The following is a 19,276-nucleotide window of genomic DNA, read 5'->3' on the forward strand; positions in this document are numbered from 1 at the left end:
AATTCACAGTCTTTCTGATGGTGTGAATCTTAGCATCACCGCGACTGCTACAACTTTGTCTGACATCTATCTTATGCTACAAAGCTATAGTCAGTTGTGCAATGTGCAATAATTCTTTGAATTTGTCAGGAAATTAAATTACCTTCAGTTTCAAGCCCTTGACTAAGTAAAGCAGTTTTCTTTTGTCATTGAACATTCAATTGTAAGGCTTGGTTTAAAAAGAAAAAAATAGGTCTGATTGTATGGGTTCAGGTTCACGCCCGGAGAGGCACTTACCTCTGCTAAATTTGCTATCAAATGACACCGTCAATTAAGTAACTATCCAGATGTATTTCCCACCCTTGGTCTACACTCCATTGCAATTCCATGACTTGTTTAAAGTTTTTAACTAAAGCTGGCTTTAGATAAAGGTGATCAGCAACATCTTTTCTTTAACTGTTGAGCAGCAAATAATCAATCTTGGGAAACTGGGCACCAAAAACCCCTTGTTCATCCTAGCAAATTATTTCCATGTAAACTAAGCTCTTCAAATCATAGCTTCAAAATATCTGCAATGCTGACATGGGTGATAGACAGTACACGTAATTTGTTTTCCAATTTTGATTTTACATTCTGCTTATGCTTTCCCAGACCATTTTAACTAAACGATGACAGGCATGCTTCTTACTTTTGGACTCTTCCCCCTTGGAGCATTTTCAGTTCAGTAACATCTTCATTTCTTTCCATGTAAACTCCACCCACAGAAGTTTTTGTGAACTTAGAAGAGAAAATGCCAATAAAGCTGCAATAAAATCAAATCTTTCCAAATTTGTCCTGCTGTCATAATGAAGAATGGATGACATATTTTGTGAAACTGGAAACTTTGCTTCTTTGAAGTGGACATTTCGGTAGCCTTTAAGGCTTTTGCATTTACCTTTTGTCTGGTGCCTTATTGGTCACAATTACAGTATAGAAATGGATCCTGGGTACACTTTTTTTTTCTTTTCATAAAATTGCTAAATACATCTTCACTTAACAATACAAATATCTGAAGTTAATGACATCCTTCCCACGACTGCGCTTAACTTCAAAAATGCTCAAATATCCATTCTTTCAAAGTAAATATTAGTATTTTAGAATTTAAGCATTCATTTTAAAAGTTTCAGAAAGATGGTTTTAAATTATTAAAATCATACTTATAGAATATTAGAACAATTTTGACAAAAACAGGCCATTCATCTGAACAATCTCATCCATCCTATTCACCCTAGATACTCCAAAAAAACATTGAGTCCAGATTTGAAAGTCCCTGAAGTCCTACTCTATACCACATTACTTGGCAATTTGCTCTTTGTGTCTATGGTTCTTTGTGTGAAAAAAACAAAAACACTTTTCTTAACATTTGTGATAAATTTGCTGTTAATTAGTTTCCATCTGTGTACTTGCTGAAATATTTTTTTAAAGTAACAGCAGGGATCCACTGTACTAATTACCTTTATAATTTTAAATCTTCCAGTCATGTCAACTCTTCATGTCTGTTTGCTTAAACTGAAAATGTTCAACTCCTTCAGTCCCGGAATCAGCCTTGAGACCATTCTCTGCACTTCGTCCAGGGCTGTATGTCTTTTTTGTAATATGGAGAGCAGAAGTGCCCACAAGTGTCACCAGTGTGTTACAAAGCTTAAGCATAACCTCTCTTGACTTGTACTCCACACATCATGCTGTGTCACTTAATATCTTATTAGCCTTCTTAATGGCTTCTGTGCACTGTCAAGATGTAGATAGTGATGAGTCAGTTATGACTCCTTGGTCCTTCTCACATGAGCACTTTGAAATTACATCTCCTATCATTTATTTAAATAGTTTTAATTATGACATGAAATACCTTATATTTTCTTACCTTTAATTTCATCTGTCACTTACAAGGTGTGGCTATTAAATAATGTGACTGGGTTGAAGTTTGCAGCTATCATCTGAAGACTCAATCAGCTTGTTGTCAAATTCTTTTTCAGGTTGTTTATGTGTACCTGCATTAACAAAAGCATCAACCCCTTATGGACCCCACTTTTAACATCACCTACTTCTGAAAAGGTTCCTCTCACCATAACTCTTTGTTCCCGTGATTAAGTTAATTTTGTACCCACAGTGCCCTGAATTGCCACTTCTTTCAGTCTGATACCTAGCCTCTCATGTGGTACCTTATGAAAGCTTTCTAAAACTCAATGGAAATACCTCTCTCATAGTATGCCTTCACTGCTTCCTTATATTAGTGAAACATTATTTCCCCGTCTGAACCCACGCTGGCTATTTGCTGAAACAACACACCTCTTCTTGACATATTCTACTCGATCTTTTCTTTATTATTTCCTTCCACTAATTCACCTGTCACCTGTTAACCTGAATCAACCTGATCACCTTTTTAATATAATGGGGTAAAATTAGATAGCTTTCAGTCTGTAGGATTTTCTCCAGGAATGCAGAGATGTTCAAAATACACATCAAGTGTTTATAAATGTACTCACTAACCTCCTGAAGTACTTTAGAATAAATGCTATCTGGTTCTGGTGATTTGTTAGATTTTCGCTTGATTAATCTGAGATGCAGATCTTCATTATGCATCCCTGTTACTCTTAGGAGGTTATGAATTTCTTTACATGTGCAAACTTCAGAAAAATGCCACTTCAGAGCATTCAGTACTTTATTCAATAAATATTGATATTGGTAAGATATGTATCACTCGGGACTTTTCAAAATGGAATTTAAATGCATTAATGGGAGGGCTGTTGTAAAGAGAGAGAGAGAGAGAAATGCTACTCTTCCCGACGTAACCTTTTTGTTTAATTTAGGACTAAAGTTTTATGCTTTATGCCAGGGGTCTCCGTGTCTAGCCCTGAAGCACTACTGTGGCAGGCTTTCATTTTAATTAGTGACCAGTTCTCACTGCTAATGAATTTCTTTTCGTTTGTTTTAATCGCCTTTTTTTTAAGATTTGGTCCTTTGAATTACTTAATTTTTTCCTTAAATGGCACCCAAACAGAAATCAGATGTGAAATGAGCCTACAGATGACCAGCTAAGTCCAAAAGTCAATAAATATATATATATATACAGTGCATCCGGAAAGTATTCACAGCGCATCACTTTTTCCACATTTTGTTATGTTACAGCCTTATTCCAAAATGGATTAAATTCATTTTTTTCCTCAGAATTCTACACACAACACCCCATAATGACAACGTGAAAAAAGTTTACTTGAGGTTTTTGCAAATTTATTAAAAATAAAAAAACTGAGAAATCACATGTACATAAGTAATCACAGCCTTTGCTCAATACTTTGTCGATGCACCTTTGGCAGCAATTACAGCCTCAAGTCTTGTTGAATATGATGCCACAAGCTTGGCACACCTATCCTTGGCCAGTTTCGCCCATTCCTCTTTGCAGCACCTCTCAAGCTCCATCAGGTTGGATGGGAAGCATCGGTGCACAGCCACTTTAAGATCTCTCCAGAGATGTTCAATCGGATTCAAGTCTGGGCTCTGGCTGGGCCACTCAAGGACATTCACAGAGTTGTCCTGAAGCCACTCCTTTGATATCTTGGCTGTGTGCTTAGGGTTGTTGTCCTGCTGAAAGATGAACCGTCGCCCCAGTCTGAGGTCAAGAGCGCTCTGGAGCAGGTTTTCATCCAGGATGTCTCTGTACATTGCTGCAGTCATCTTTCCCTTTATCCTGACTAGTCTCCCAGTCCCCGTCGCTGAAAAACATCCCCACAGCATGATGCTGCCACCACCGTGCTTCACTGTAGAGATGGTATTGGTCTGGTGATGAGTGGTGCCTGGTTTCCTCCAAATGTGACACCTGGCATTCACACCAAAGAGTTCAATCTTTGTCTCATCAGACCAGAGAATTTTCTTTCTCATGGTCTGAGAGTCCTTCAGGTGCCTTTTGGCAAACTCCAGGCGGGCTGCCATGTGCCTTTTACTAAGGAGTGGCTTCCGTCTGGCCACTCTACCATACATGCCTGATTGGTGGATTGCTGCAGAGATGGTTGTCCTTCTGGAAGGTTCTCCTCTCTCCACAGAGAACCTCTGGAGCTCCGACAGAGTGACCATCGGGTTCTTGGTCACCTCCCTGACTAAGGCCCTTCTCCCCCAATCGCTCAGTTTAGATGGCCAGTCAGCTCTAGGAAGAGTCCTGGGGCCTCATGTATAACGCCGTGTGTAGAACTCACACTATAACATGGCGTATGCACAAAAGCGGGAATGTGCGTACACACAGAAAAATCCAGATGCAGGAATCTGTACGTACGCAAACATTAAAGTAGAACATCATAAACTTCTTCTTAAAATTGTTTAATTTACTAGTTTCTCAAATGCTTTGTTCTGTATTTGATCTTCTATGTGCTCTGGGTGTGAATCACTACCTGCTTCTTAAACGGGCTTTCTCTTTCTCCGACAGGACACATAATCCATTACATTCGTGATATTACAGCTCTCTGAATAATTAAAATACTGAGATGTATACGTGATATCTTTTTCATGATGATAGGAATGAAAGCATGTTATTAAACATGGGAACACGGTGGCACAGTGCTTGTTCATGTCTCACGCAAGAGGCTTGCTGCGCCATGCGCGACCTTCGATGAAATAATTTATTACAGAAGTACTGTCTCTTTCAAACATACTAACCTCCAATTCCTGTCCTTACTTTTCTTTCTCCAAATACCTAATCGCCACACAATCAGCTATGTAATACACGTGAAGCCATTTGTAAGCTTAGAATGCTGATTCTTCAAAACTTTTAAGGAACATTGAAATATCTTCGTAGTACATGTTTAATTATTATATTCATCTATCCTTCCAGTGTCGCGTCAGCACCAGCAAGAATACAACGCAATGCAGGAACAATCCCTGAACTAGCTAGCGCTGCGGCACCGTGTCCTCACATGTTTAATTATTAACAATACAGATTATTTAAATGAAGTTAAAGTTGTATCTGTATAAAATAATCAACATATTTTGCTGCATTTCATCTTAAAAATGATATCGTCATCATATGTAAATATGCGCTTTATAAAGTGGCGCAGGTTGTGCAATATTATAACTGTAGTGCAAGTTTACAGTGAGGTAATTGTACTTATAAATACAAACAGTTCTACAAGGAGCACTTGATGAACTGATTGAATGCGTTTATAGTTCTTGGGATGAAACTTTTTCTAAACCGCGAAGTCCGTACAGGAAAGTCTCTGAAATGTTTTGCCGTGGCTCAGGCAGCGTCTACTTCATGCTGTGTACCGATAATTCTCTTTCCAATTAGCTGCTTCTGTGATTCCCCACTCAGATACAGTGATATAAACACTCCGACTAGTGCAGTGAGAGTAATATGGAAAAAGATGATCTGCTGTGGCAACCCTTAACGGGAGCAGCTGAAAAAAGAAGATGCATTGAGAGTAACAACGCTAAAGCAGTTATGGTATTTGGAATACTATGGCTATTCCCTGGACCATTATATTGCTGCAGGTTAATTACAATCAGATGCATTACAGTAATCCCTCCTCCATCGCGGGGGTTGCGTTCCAGAGCCACCCGCGAAATAAGAAAATCCGCGAAGTAGAAACCATATGTTTATATGGTTATTTTTATATTGTCATGCTTGGGTCACAGATTTGCGCAGAAACACAGGAGGTTGTAGAGAGACAGGAACGTTATTCAAACACTGCAAACAAACATTTGTCTCTTTTTCAAAAGTTTAAACTGTGCTCCATGACAAGACAGAGATGACAGTTCTGTCTCACAATTAAAAGAATGCAAACATATCTTCCTCTTCAAAGGAGTGCGTGTCAGGAGCACAGAATGTCACATAGATAGAGAAAACAATCTCTAGCAAACAAATCAATAGGGCTGTTTGGCTTTTAAGTATGCGAAGCACCGGCGGCACAAAGCTGTTGAAGGCGGCAGCTCACACCCCCTCCGTCAGGAGCAGAGAAAGAGAGAGAGAGGTAGAGAGAGACAGAGAAAAACAAACAAGCAAAAATCAATACGTGCCCTTCATGCTTTTAAGTATGCGAAGCACCGTGCAGCATGTCGTTTCAGGAAGCAGCTGCACAAAAGATAGCAACGTGAAGATAATCTTTCAGCATTTTTAGACGAGCGTCCGTATCGTCTAGGTGTGCGAACAGCCCCCCTGCTCAATCCCCATACGTCAGGATCAGAGAAAGTCAGCGCAAGAGAGAGAGAAAAGTAAGCAATCTAGCTTCTCAGCCATCTGCCAATAGCGTCCCTTGTATGAAATCAACTGGGCAAACCAACTGAGGAAGCATGTACCAGAAATTAAAAGACCCATTGTCCGCAGAAATCCGCGAACCAGCAACAAATCTGCGATATATATTTAAATATGCTTACATATAAAATCCGCGATGGAGTGAAGCCGCGAAAGGCGAAGCGAGATATAGCGAGGGTGGATCACTGTACACTAATAAACAATATGCAGTTAGTTTCAGTGTATTTATAAAGCCGCTTCGGGAATGTGGATCTAAGAAAGAAAGGGTGACCTCACAGGAACAGTAGCACTGCTTTGACGCTGGGTGCCGCCAGTCTGCAAAACCGAGCGGAGAAATTGTGTACTCCAGGGTATGAGGTACCGTGGAAATGTGCGTGGCTTTACGCCAAGTTTAGGTTTTATACATCGCAATTTGAGCGTGGAATTGTTCGTATGCAACATTTCTGTGCGTACGCACCGTTTATACATGAGGCCCCTGGTGGTTTCGAACGTCTTCCACTTACGGATGATGGAGGCCACTGTGCTCATTGGGACCTTCAAAGCAGCAGAAATTTTTCTGTAACCTTCCCCAGATTTGTGCCTCGAGACAATCCTGTCTGGGAGGTCTGCAGACAATTCCTTTGACTTCATGCTTGGTTTGTGCTCTGACATGAACTGTCAATTTGTGGGACCTTATATAGACAGATGTGTGCCTTTCCAAATCATGTCCAATCAACTGAAGTTACCACAGGTGGACTCCAAATAAGCTGCAGAAACATCTCAAGGATGATCAGGGGAAACAGGATGCACCTGAGCTCAATTTTGAGCTTCATGGCAAAGGATGTGAATACTTATGTACATGTGCTTTCTCAATTTTTTTATTTTTAATAAAGTTTCAAAAACCTCAAGTAAACTTTTTGCACGTTGTCATTATGGGGTGTTGTGTGTAGAATTCTGAGGAAAAAAATGAATTTAATCCATTTTGGAATAAGGCTGTAACATAACAAAATATGGAAAAAGTGATGCGCTGTGAATACTTTCCGGATGCACTGTATGTATATATATATATATATATATATATATATAGAGAGAGAGAGAGAGAGAGAGAGAGAGAGAGACTATCCATCAATGCATCTTCTGAACCTGCTTACTCAAAGTAATGAAGAAATGAATACCTTTTCATTGGTAAACATTAATTTTCCATAAAGAACAGAAATGAGAGGTTAAAACCTTTTTTGATAGTATGCTAGGAAATGTTAAATTTTATGTCTCAAAAAGTGTAGCCCCAGCAACTATCACCCCAGATAGTTCAAAACTCTGCTAAGGAGAGGTTTAAATTTTATTCCAGAAAGGTCCAAGCATGGAATATTCCCACAATATGTGACTTTGTGAGGCAGATATCTTATGACAGTTGTGGTACATGGTGGATAATCCGAGTCGAGAGAAATGTGTGTGATGTAGAGTTTTGAGTTGAAGTAGCCTGTGCCTCACACAGATTAATGCGGAGTCCATTCATTATATGAAATTCTAATTGATGGGTCCTATTTCTAACACTGCCTCAGACCAAAGGTCTTTGATGATGTTTTTGAAATTCCAGATGGTCACTCAAAGTGGAGGACATGACTACTGTATGACAGCCATTTGGGGTTTATTTTAAAATACTTTGATGCGTTTTTTAAGCTGTGAATAGCTTAACACCTTCATTTAAATCTGATGGCCTGTTGGTAAACATTCACATCATTGTTATACACCATGTAGTACTAAGTCAGCATACTAAGAGTGAAACATAACAGCGGTGTACTGTCTTCTTACTGTTTGCACAGTCATTCACTGGTTTTCTTATTCAACAAGCAATATCTGTAAATTAAGAACTGACCAAGATTCCATTTTTGTTCTTTTGCCTTTACATTATTTTGTGTAGAATGAAGATGCTATGTAATAACAGTTTCATTGTTATTAACAGGTAGCATAAAGCTGTCGTCTGATAGCACCAGGACACTGGGATTGTATCCCGGGCTGGTCACGGCCTTGGTGGAGTTTGCCCCATCCGTTTGTGTTGATGTCGTATGCATGAGTGTGAGTGTGTCCTGCAGGTCCCAGTGTTGCCCAGACAGGTTCCTAAGCACTATAAACTTGAATTGAAATAATCAGCTTCAGAAAGTGGATGTATTATTATTAATACAAGGTAAATCACAGATGTAATTTCACTCAGCGCTCTGTGCTTTTATTACACTTTCTAATTACAAGTGTAAAACCCTCATGTCCTATTTTAAATTATCCCTCTGGCTTTAAGCTCCAGACTCAATCAATCTACGGGTATTACTGAGGGCTCATCAAGTGTTGAAAAGATAGCAATATACGAAAGGATGGAAAGGGAAAAAGGGCTTCCATGTCCTCATTTTATATGAGATCAGACCAGACAACACGTAAGCCTGCATTATGCTACATCATTATCATTAGAATGGCCAATGAAGTCAGAAACCTCAGTGTGCCGTTTGGTTAATTTCCAAAAACAATGCCGTGTTCTATTTTGAGAGAATCCTCTGAATGCAGATAGTAGAGCATAGCTACAGGTACAGGAGTTGTAGAAAATCCTCTGAATGCAGATAATAGAGCATAGCTACAGGTACAGGAGTTGTAGAAAAACAAATTAAACTTAACTTCACCCTGAACATGAAGAGAAAGATGGAACTACAATGTTTTGTTTTAACATCTACAGTTGGTGAAGTTACTTTTCACTTATTTTTATTTCCAGAGGTTCACATTGATGCAATTCACCTCAACTCCTCATTTTCAGAATCAAAGGAAGGCTGTGCAGATCCCTCGCTCATCCGCTAAGGCTACAAGGTCTGCTTAAAGATCTCAAACAGCTTGACAGTGCATCTATAAAATGTGCAAAAAATTCATAGTGTCTGCAGATAACTTACCCACACACAAGAACATGCTAACTCCATAGAAAAGGTGCCCTAGAAGACGATACTGTAGTGTATAAATTCATGTCCTGCCCAAGTTACTTCTGCTGGACTCTAAAGACTGCACGTTGTGGGTTTGTGCTACCATCTAGTGGCAGATTCAGAAATACAGCCAGTTCACCTTTATCTCTAGTTGTCAGTGGTACCTCGTACTAGGCTGTTGTACCGTGTTAGACATTATAAATGCAGTGAGAAGTCAATCAAAATGACACCTTTTATTTGCTAACTAAAAAGATTACAATATGCAAGCTTTCAAGGCAACTCAGTGCCCTTGTTCAGGTAAAGGTGAAGAAGGGGTCTGAGTTGCCTTGAAAGCTTGCATTTTGTAATCTTTTTAGTTAGCAAATAAAAGGTGTCATTTTGCTTGACTTTTCAGTGGTACCTAGAAATTTCCATTTGTATGTGTGGTACATGTCCATCAGTGTCTCCAACCACCCACCTCTCCATGTGAAACTGCTGGGTGGAGCAGGTGCAAGATAGAAGGCACATCCTGCCAAGATGTCAGTCTTCAACAGGGCACACTGCAGATGTCCTCCTTTATTAATAGCCTTTTAGTAGCTTTGCACTGATTTGCTTGTTGTTGAAGATATTTTGTTTCATTTGGAACTCTTAAGGCATCAATATCATTTATGCTTTTGATTTTTTCCTTGTAAAATGTGACTTTGATTTACATGTGTTGCATGTTGATTAGCACATGCAACTGAGGATTTCACTGTACTCAATACATATGACTGTAATGAACCCTAAAAACATAACATTTAAATTGAACTCATGTTAAAAATGTTTCCTGGCAGATGACTCGGAACATGAACATCAGAACACTGTCTTGAGACTAGAAGAGGTGATTGAGCAGTTGAGGAACGTGTTCCCAGCAGACAGCGGTAAGCATTGGTTATTTGTCTTCAAAGTTACAACTTGGGACTTCAGGCTGGAAATCAGTTTCAAGAGGAGAGGGCCATCATATTTGATTTCTAACTCATAAATAACATGGCTGTATCTTGTAATACAAGGCAATGTGGTGGCATGGAAAATTGGGTGGGTACCTCTTAAGTAGTTAAGAGAAATTAAGAAAAATGAGAAAGGTTCATCCATCACTTTGGAGCAACACTGCCATTTGACCTCACAACATGGTGGCAGAAATTGGGAGAAAAGCTTGATTTCTCAAAGTAACCTGCATAAACAAAATGAAAGTGGACATGCTGTTAAAAAAAAAAAACCCCAAAAAAACAAGTGAAACGAGGCAGCAACACAACCCTCATGCAATCGTAAGGCTTGCAATCCGAAGTTGGGGCACATGATCAAAGAAAGACAATTTTAAAAATGTATACATACTTAGGGGTGGCACGGTGGCGCAGTGGTAGCGCTGCTGCCTTGCAGTTAGGAGACCCAGGTTCGCTTCCCGGGTCCTCCCTGCGTGGAGTTTGCATGTTCTTCCTGTGTCAGCGTGGGTTTCCTCCGGGAGCTCCGGTTTCCTCCCACAGTCCAAAGACATGCAGGTTAGGTAGATTGGCAATTCTAAATTGGCCCTAGTGTGTGCTTGGTGTGTTTGTGTGTGTCCTGCGGTGGGTTGGCACCCTGCTCAGGATTGGTTCCTGCCTTGTGCCCTGTGTTGGCTGGGATTGGCTCCGGCAGACCCCCGTGACCCTGTGTTCGAATTCAGCGGGTTGGAAAATGGATGGATGGAGACATACTTAGAAATGTTTGGGTTGCAGGTAACAGGGAAGTTGAATAATGTAAGTAACATACATCCCCCTTGAAAGACGTCCCCCTTCATTAGAGTGCACTTCATCTACCTTTTGTATAACTGCTGGAAGCAGGGCTAGAAAGTATTTTACATTGTAATAACAACACATTTCATTCATAGCGGCTTGCATGACATACAAGGTCACCATACAAAGCACACAAAAAAACAGCAATATAAAACAGTAACATTGTTGCACAGAGCAATGGCCATCTCCTACTGGACTGACCTTCTCCATCATAGTTTGGCTATGGCAGGACAGGAAGCCATTAGTGAGCGTGGTTTGCACCGCGTCTGAAATCAACTGTGCATTCACTCCACTTTTACAGACTGAATCATGAGGCCTTTAAGATGTTTTATTACCAAATTTCATAGTAGTACTTATCCACAAACTGTGAAATGCACGAACGTAATATCTTGACCTACAGAGCATGCCAAAGTACTTTGATAAATATAGATGTAGGAAAATTAAAAAAAAAATGTTTTTGGATGTATATGTCATGCAGTTTACAAAGCACTGAAAATAAAATGAAATTTAATTGGATAATAGTGCCTCTGTCAAAACTCTGTCAAACTCAAAACTATCATCAGACTGGCAACGTAGTTAGCATTCCAGATTCCTGGGTTGAAATCTTAGCTCCAGTATTGATCCGGTATCATTTTATTCACGTTCCTTTTCTTCAGATATACTCGCTTCCTCCCAAAACCCAAAGATGCTCAGATTTGGTTGGTTTGTTATCTTCTGGTCCATTTTGGTCCATTTTAGCAAGTCTGACATGGGATGCTGGAAGGATAGGCTGTGTTGATACATTGAAAATAAATGAAAGATCCATGGAATGTGTTTTATTAAATTAAGATTGAAAGTTAAAATGATTTGCATATAATTCAACAATTGTATATATATTTCTTTCTCATCACAGGTACAGCTTCACTCATCTAAAAGCTTTCCAGGGTTTTGTTGTTACTGAAGCTTAGGCTGTGGTCACTTCACCGCACAATGCACTTGAAGCTCCCTTCTGCTCATGAGAACACAAAAAAATGCACGCTGTTTTAAGTGCCCTAAATTTTGCACTAAATTCTGCAGCCATCAACCTTATGGCTAAGAAGCAAAGCACTGAGACCTGTAAAAATAATGGCTTAATGCTGGAAAGGGTGACTGCTGTCTTTCCTTTGACTAACAAATAACACCTCAACTTGTCTTCTTCAAAGCATATGACCATTTCTAATATTTCTTTTTCATATTTGGCTGAAAGTACCCAGAGCTGACTTGGTATTTAAAAAGTCTTGCTTTAAAATAAAAAAGGAATAGCACAGTTCTGCCAGCAAGACTAAATGAATGGAGGTCATTCTTTTGAGGAAACTGTTGGAGGAGTGGAAGATGCAACAACCACCAATCACCTACAGTACAAACAAAACTGCAGTGGGCATCACTGAAGGCCATCTGTGGTCATTTTACACTTCAACTTTATAAAGCATATGGCTAAAGATAAACCAACAAAAATGGGCCAAACAACGCGGAGTATTTCCTGAATTCTGTGAACCTCGATTGTGTATCTTAAGGGCAGAATTTAGATATAATGTCAGATGACATATTCGTTATGCCACCTTATGAACATATCTCCTGGTGTATAGGTTTAATACCAAGATGAGCAAATATCCAAACAAGCCTTTTTGTATTTTTCTTTTTAAAGAATACTAGCTATATATCTTTTACAATATAAGACTATCATCTCTTACATTTGCTTTTAAGGAAATTGGGATAAGCACATTCAAAGGGACAGAATTCTGTAATCTGGATGTACATTTTATGGATGTGAAAAGCAGTTAATTCTATGCAGTTGAAAACAGTGCCTTGCAATAGTATTTGCCCCCTTTAAACGTTATGTCACTGTCAGGACAATAAGTTTCTGATTCAAGCAGAACTTTACACTAACAATATGCAATTTACTGAAATATGGAGAAAGTGTTACGTATGAGTTTCAAATCATGTCCTCGTCTCTTTTAGAATGTCAGTCCTAAACCATTTAAGGTGTCATGTGACAGTTCACAAAGTGTATGTTGCAGTTCTTGACTTACCCATATGTAATCCGCATCACTAAGTGACTGTGCGACTGATACTACCCAACCATAAAGTAAAGGTTTTTAAACTCCACCATCCCATTACCACATTAGATAAGATGAGCATACAACAAACAAAACCTCACATCTACACTCTGTCCACACAGACTACTCTCTTAATTCTATTATTACACAGAATCCTGTGATTCTTACTGTTTGCTTGCTGCACAAATTACACAGGCCTTTCAAACTAAATATGAAAGCTACACGAAAGCTTTTCAAACTATGCAACTAAGAAAGCAAGATATTGAGATCAGCATAATTCAAATGTAGTTTTCTTTAGTGTGAGAGAGCTAATTAAGAGGTAACTGTGTCTGAGAAGAAGCTTGTGAAGAAGCAAATTATGAAATAAGATGAAAAAGCTGAACTAAGGTCAATATAGCTAATCTAGCAAAAAACCCGTATTGCACATCACTTCAAATCATCAGAGACTGAAGGAACACTGAACAGTTTAACAATCCGTATGTCTCCCCTTTCTCTCCAACGTCCTCATAATGTGGACTTTTACTTAAAGGATGAGACAATTGGTGTAAAAGGCAGAACAGTTCTGTGTAGTGTTGCTGGGAAAATCCATCAGGACATAAATGAGAAGCACAGTAAGGCGGAGAACCCCAGTGCTCATGTAGAGCTTACTCATGTGATTTGGGTATTTGGTAAGGACTCTTCCAGGATGGCACCCACTAGAGGTATACCAAGACACAGCCCACTAGGAGGACGACAGAACCAGGACATGCTCAAATGATTACATAGAAGAGCACTTGAGGTTTTAGTGCGTTATAAATTAAAGGAAATTCTGATTGAACCTTCTCATCTTGTGGCCTGGAAAAATCAAACATGAATTTTACAAAGGAACAGAAAATGTGTCAACAATACACTGAAAGTCGACATGGAATCCAAAATATTCAAAAGCTAAATTATCTTTAACAAGGTAATAGACCATCATGCCAGGCCAAACTACACTTGACTAGAACAACGGTAGACAAAGAAAGTGGGCACTGTTTAATGGTTCACATGAAATCTAAGTGGGAGGCCATGAAAAAAGTATAATGAAAATTGAAGAAAACAAAACTAAAACAACAGCGGGACCTATAAAGAAAGGTATGTCCGCCAGTCCTGAGAGATGTTTCTTACACTCTAAATACATTTTACTCAGTGTTCACCTCACAATCAACCATCAAAGGAAGAAAGACGATATAAAACAGACTTTGAAATTATAGGTAATTAACTACAAATAAATGGTTGGCAACACTTTTGCAGGGCACTGTACTGTTAAGTTTTCATTTAAAACTGATTACTGTAGTAAGTAGAAAAAGAAAAAGCATTATTATTTGATACTTGTGGGCGTCTCCCACAGTTAAGCCCTAAAAGTTATTAGTTCTCTTAGTTTGAATGGTGATTATGTCTTGAAAGTTCGTGGGTGGTCTCAAAACATGAAACCAAAGCATCAAAACAATTTATGGAAGGTTTTAAAGTTTTGTTTGTGACTGGTCCCGGGTTTATATTATTGGTGAATAGCATTTTGAAAATAAAATATGCAAAGATAAAATGGTTATGAGGAACAGTGCACTATAGGGAGAAGAAAAATCAATAAAGCTAAAAAGTATACAATATATTGATATATCAAAAGGGTACTGGGAGGAAAGTATAACTTGTGGTTGTTTGTGTGACCCTGGATGAATGGTTTGATATGTAGGATATCTGGTCTGCATAGATTAAATACACTAAAACTGGCAAACACAAAAACTGGCATTAGTTTTTTTTAAATAAACAGCTATCCATGCCTTATCGGTAGTATGGTTCACCTCTCTATATTTTGTGTGTCGTACATTTTCCACAGAACATTCCTAACTTAATAAAAATGAAAACCCTTCAGATAAAGCAGTGAAATACAAAATGACAATCAGCATGGTTCCAAAGAATAACATCCGCTGTTTTTAATAAATCAAATTTGAGTGTCCTCATCACATTCTGCTTACAAGAGACACCAAGAGCCACCCTAAACGTTACCTAATAAGATGAAATACTCAAATGCTTATAGTTCACTAATTTCTGAAGTGTTGTACTGCTAAATTGCATTTTAGCGATCCACTTGTTATTACAGCCATCCCAAAGTTGGACATCTAATTTAGTTAATGGCATTGTTGCATATTTGTCTGGGGAGTTACACAAAAACAAGCGACCAAAACATTCAGTGAGCCATCTGTTACAAGTAAAATATTGTATGTAGCATGTGAGTGCTAACGCCATAGGAAACCAAAATTACGCAAGATTTCAGTTAACGGTTCACATTTATTGTCTTGGACTTCAGGCTATCTATGAGTATTTTTAGTAAGGAATTTTAATCCCAAATGTTCAGCACACCTAAATATACAAATACATGTTTGACCTTTTGACTTTGACTACTATTATTGTGACCACTAAAAAACTGTGCTACAGTTGGCTAAAAATAATCTCTCTAAGGTTGTTTATAAGTATTCTTTACCAGAAATATTTATGAAGACGACTAACACATATACTGCAAACTACATGCATAGATCTTAATTCTTTTTATATGCAATGGCCAAGGCAACTATTGACGGTGAAGGAATACACGGCTTGAGACAAAAACGAGGGAAGGGTGAAGTGATTTTTTTTTTTTTTTTGAAATCAGATGCTTTTTAATTTCCATTCTATGAAATTCCAGGTAATTCCATTAATAACAAAGAAAAGCTAAACTTAACCCTGCAACTACAAATTATGCATAGCGATGACACTGAATTACAGTGTAAGGATACTGTTAATTATTAAAGGAACAATTACAGTATTTATTTATCCATTTGTTTGACAATTTGATCATATTTAATGTTTGAAGTTTATTTTTTAACATATTTACGTACATTGACTAGATTAGTCTTACTGTTAAGAGAATACTTGATAACCGTCTGAGGCATTCTACAATTAAGTCATGTCCAGTACAATAATGCTTAAATGTTGGGCAAATGCTGTTGATGCAGTTTGATTTTTTAATCATTAGTACAAAAGACAAAATGGAATGATTTCCCAGAAGAATAATGACATGGTTCACCAGTTCAACACTGACCACCACTATTCAACTGAATTTCGTTTCCAAACCTCAATCCAGCCATACATTGAATGTTTGCCCTCTTGACATCTTTAGACATCAAGAGCACAGTGATGTCTGGCCTGAAGACTGCATAAAATAAAGCACTGGGACGCCCAGCCAGGGCTTTTCAAACAGACCAAAATGTGACTTGCGACTTCTGAATCTTGTTAGCGCCTGAGCCTGGTTCGGTCATAGCTCATGCTTCACCGTAAGAAAACTTACTTTGTACTTTTTAACCAACACATGATTATTGGCTTCTATAATGATTTTTGTTCTAATTTGTATAAATCAATGACAGTGAAAAGCTGACCTTCACATAACTGGGGATTTGGCTGCTTTTTACTCATATTGTGTACAAAATTAAAATGGAATTTGCTATAATTGATTGTCTTCTTGTTTCAATTTTTTTCTTTGTAATTACATCTGCTTTCCCCAATAAAGTTAAAACAAGACATTTAAAATTATGTACAGGAAACCTATACGATCAGATGCCTGCTGGATCAAAATGCAATCAAATTTAACATACTAATATTCTGCATTTGTTCTTATTATGATTACTATTAGTTCAAAGGAAAAAAGGTTTTCTGAAGCTTTATGTCCAAGATTAATAGTGTTTTTCTATATTTTGTTGGAAAAATTGTAAACAACAGATATTGTACAATTTTTAATTAGTAACATCATGTGATACTACAACCTCTTTTACACATCTGGATTGCCTTAAAAATGTGCAAGTGTACTTCCAGGGAATTAGGACTCCACAGACCTCAACTTGAAATCCCCTGTGGTTTCTCTACCATTGATAATTCACTATATTTTAATTTATATATATCAATTCTCAATAGGAAAGTTTAAAATCATACTGGGTCTAAAAGGGCCTGCCTCACTTCTGTTTCTACATGGTTCTTTATCTAGTGCTCCCATACACATTTCTAACATTTACTTATCTTATGTTTTGGAGAAATGTATTGCCTATGCATTGCGGATCTTTTTCACTCGTATTCATACAGTTGCACATTCCTTTCAGTTTTCTACACTGTCTGTTGCTTCCTTTTGCACCTTGGCCTGCTTCACTTTGATGGCTTGTCTTTCTTCATTATTTCCTCTTCACTTTTGATAGAGTTATAGGACTTCTCCTTCTTTTCCTGCATAACGCTCCAGTAGTTCTTCTTTTCTTTGCTGTGTTTTGTTCTAATCATTTCCCCCATATGCTTTAGCTCAGTGCGCAAGCTGGGACCAAAAGTGGGGTCCAATTTTGACACCATATGGAAGTCACACCGTGCCTCTCTTTCATGGCAAAGAGTTGCATTTGCCTTCCCACGCTTGTAATAAGCCTTCAAATTATCTAAAAAAAACACAGGTTTATGGGAAGAAGATGTGATTATCCTTAGTAGTTAATGTAAAAAGCACACTGCTTTATTAGTGTATTACTAAAACTCTCACACCCATTTAATCCAAGTCACACTCACTAACCATTTACCTCACCCTCTGTACTAAACTAGGTAAATTATCATTTTTAATAATGTTAATAAAAACAAATATAAAAATACATGTGTTTTTCACATTGCACTTAATCCTTTATGCATTTATTTCCATTTGGGGAGAGAAAAATATATTTCTGGCTTCAAGGAGGTGTACTCAAATCATTTATGAGCTATTATAAGTGACCATGTGTCAGTTTTGAGCACTGGTCTGTATTGTTCTTGCTTTAAAGAAACAAAAATGCTTACCAGGGTGCTTATTGAGAAGCTCTGATGTATGTTGCAGGACTTCATAATGTTCTTCTAACTCCAGCATACACTGGCAGTAATTCAGAATCAGTGGGATAAGAAGATTCTCCAGAGACACCCAGTCATCATCTTCAGGATTTTCCTTTATAAAACAATACTATGATCAATGAAAATACATGATCAATACAGGCTACCTTAACAGCACAGAGCCCCTGTTTTGATAGCAAAACAGAAACACACATAGGCATCAGTAACATTGTGGGCCCCTAAGCTCCTGGGGACCACCAGCCATTGCTCATTGTGCCCATACGTTAAGAGAGGCCTGGATCAATGGAATACATGATTATACATGATAATCATCAATGGAAATGGTAAAAAGGAAAAGCATTATGGCTGACCTTACATTTTACATTCTGATTCAAAACAGCATCAGGGAGACACAGTTGTTACTACTAATGGCTTGCAGCTCAAGCGGCTGGAGTTTGAATCCAGATCTAGGCACTGTCTATGTAGAATTTGCACGTTCTCCCTGTGTTTTCTAAAGGGACTCCAGCTTTCAATCCCAAAGATGTGCATTAGAGGTTGAGTTTTAAATCTTCAATTGCTATGTGATTAGGACTTCTGGGATTGGTTCCAGGATAACCTTGTGCTCATAGTGATAACAAAATGGGTTTCACAAAATATAACCAAGAGACATGCCACCAAAATAATTCAAAATGGCTACCAAACCTAAAGCTGAATGGATCCAGGGTGCTTTAAGTCAAAATGAACTGCTTTTTCAATCTGTCAGGTTTAGTAAATAAATACTGGAGTACATTAAAATGTTCAGACATGAGTTGTGTCAAAGGTTGTACCTTGCAGGGGCAGTGTTGACTTATTTCCACTTAGAGAATTAGTAAAAGGAGGGAGTCTGACGGGATGTGTCCAAACTTTTGCACACAATTGCATGTGCAGTCAAAGAATGTTTTTGCCTAAGCTTACAAACGTCACATAGAGAAGCTGCAGTGCTGCATTCACAGTAGACTGAAGAGGCTAGTCAGCACTTACAAAAACGTAATAAATACTTCATCCTCACAAAAGAGATGTCTAATGTTAATTTAAGGCAGTGTATGTATATTCTTAGAACTTTAAATTCATTTATGAGTAATTGCGACCAAGAATAATATGCAAGAATATTGTTAGATGGAGTTTCAGAACTGAATCCCCTTCCAGTTGAAAATATAGCGGCTCAACACTACTGCTGAAGAACGGAATGCTATGGTTTAACTGTACTTCAGAAATGCATTAGTGATTTATTTTCCTTCTAATATTGTCTGAGCACTGCTGACTGGCTCTGTAGCGATATTGTGTCACTGCAGTGTTCCATGGACCACTAAAGTCAGG

General features: G+C 38.2%; 2 protein-coding genes across 2 annotated transcripts in view; one reads left to right on the forward strand and one right to left on the reverse strand.

Annotated features, from left to right (window-relative positions):
• Positions 1 to 15,676, forward strand: part of drp2 (dystrophin related protein 2) — a 481,386-nt gene extending 465,710 nt beyond the window's left edge. The window contains exons 22-23 of the mRNA XM_051935078.1: positions 9,999 to 10,085; positions 11,866 to 15,676. Of these exons, the coding sequence (XP_051791038.1) occupies positions 9,999 to 10,085; positions 11,866 to 11,885 (107 nt within the window). The 3' untranslated portion in view covers positions 11,886 to 15,676. The remainder of the gene's footprint in view (positions 1 to 9,998; positions 10,086 to 11,865) is intronic.
• A 1,175-nt stretch (positions 15,677 to 16,851) lies between these two features.
• LOC114663116 (aryl-hydrocarbon-interacting protein-like 1) overlaps positions 16,852 to 19,276 on the reverse strand; it is a 30,570-nt gene continuing 28,145 nt past the window's right edge. The window contains exons 7-8 of the mRNA XM_051935070.1: positions 17,894 to 18,035; positions 16,852 to 17,508 (exon numbers count right to left, since the gene is read on the reverse strand). Of these exons, the coding sequence (XP_051791030.1) occupies positions 17,234 to 17,508; positions 17,894 to 18,035 (417 nt within the window). The 3' untranslated portion in view covers positions 16,852 to 17,233. The remainder of the gene's footprint in view (positions 17,509 to 17,893; positions 18,036 to 19,276) is intronic.

Source organism: Erpetoichthys calabaricus, chromosome 12, assembly GCF_900747795.2.
Source record: "Erpetoichthys calabaricus chromosome 12, fErpCal1.3, whole genome shotgun sequence".
In the NCBI taxonomy this organism is placed as follows: domain Eukaryota; kingdom Metazoa; phylum Chordata; class Cladistia; order Polypteriformes; family Polypteridae; genus Erpetoichthys; species Erpetoichthys calabaricus.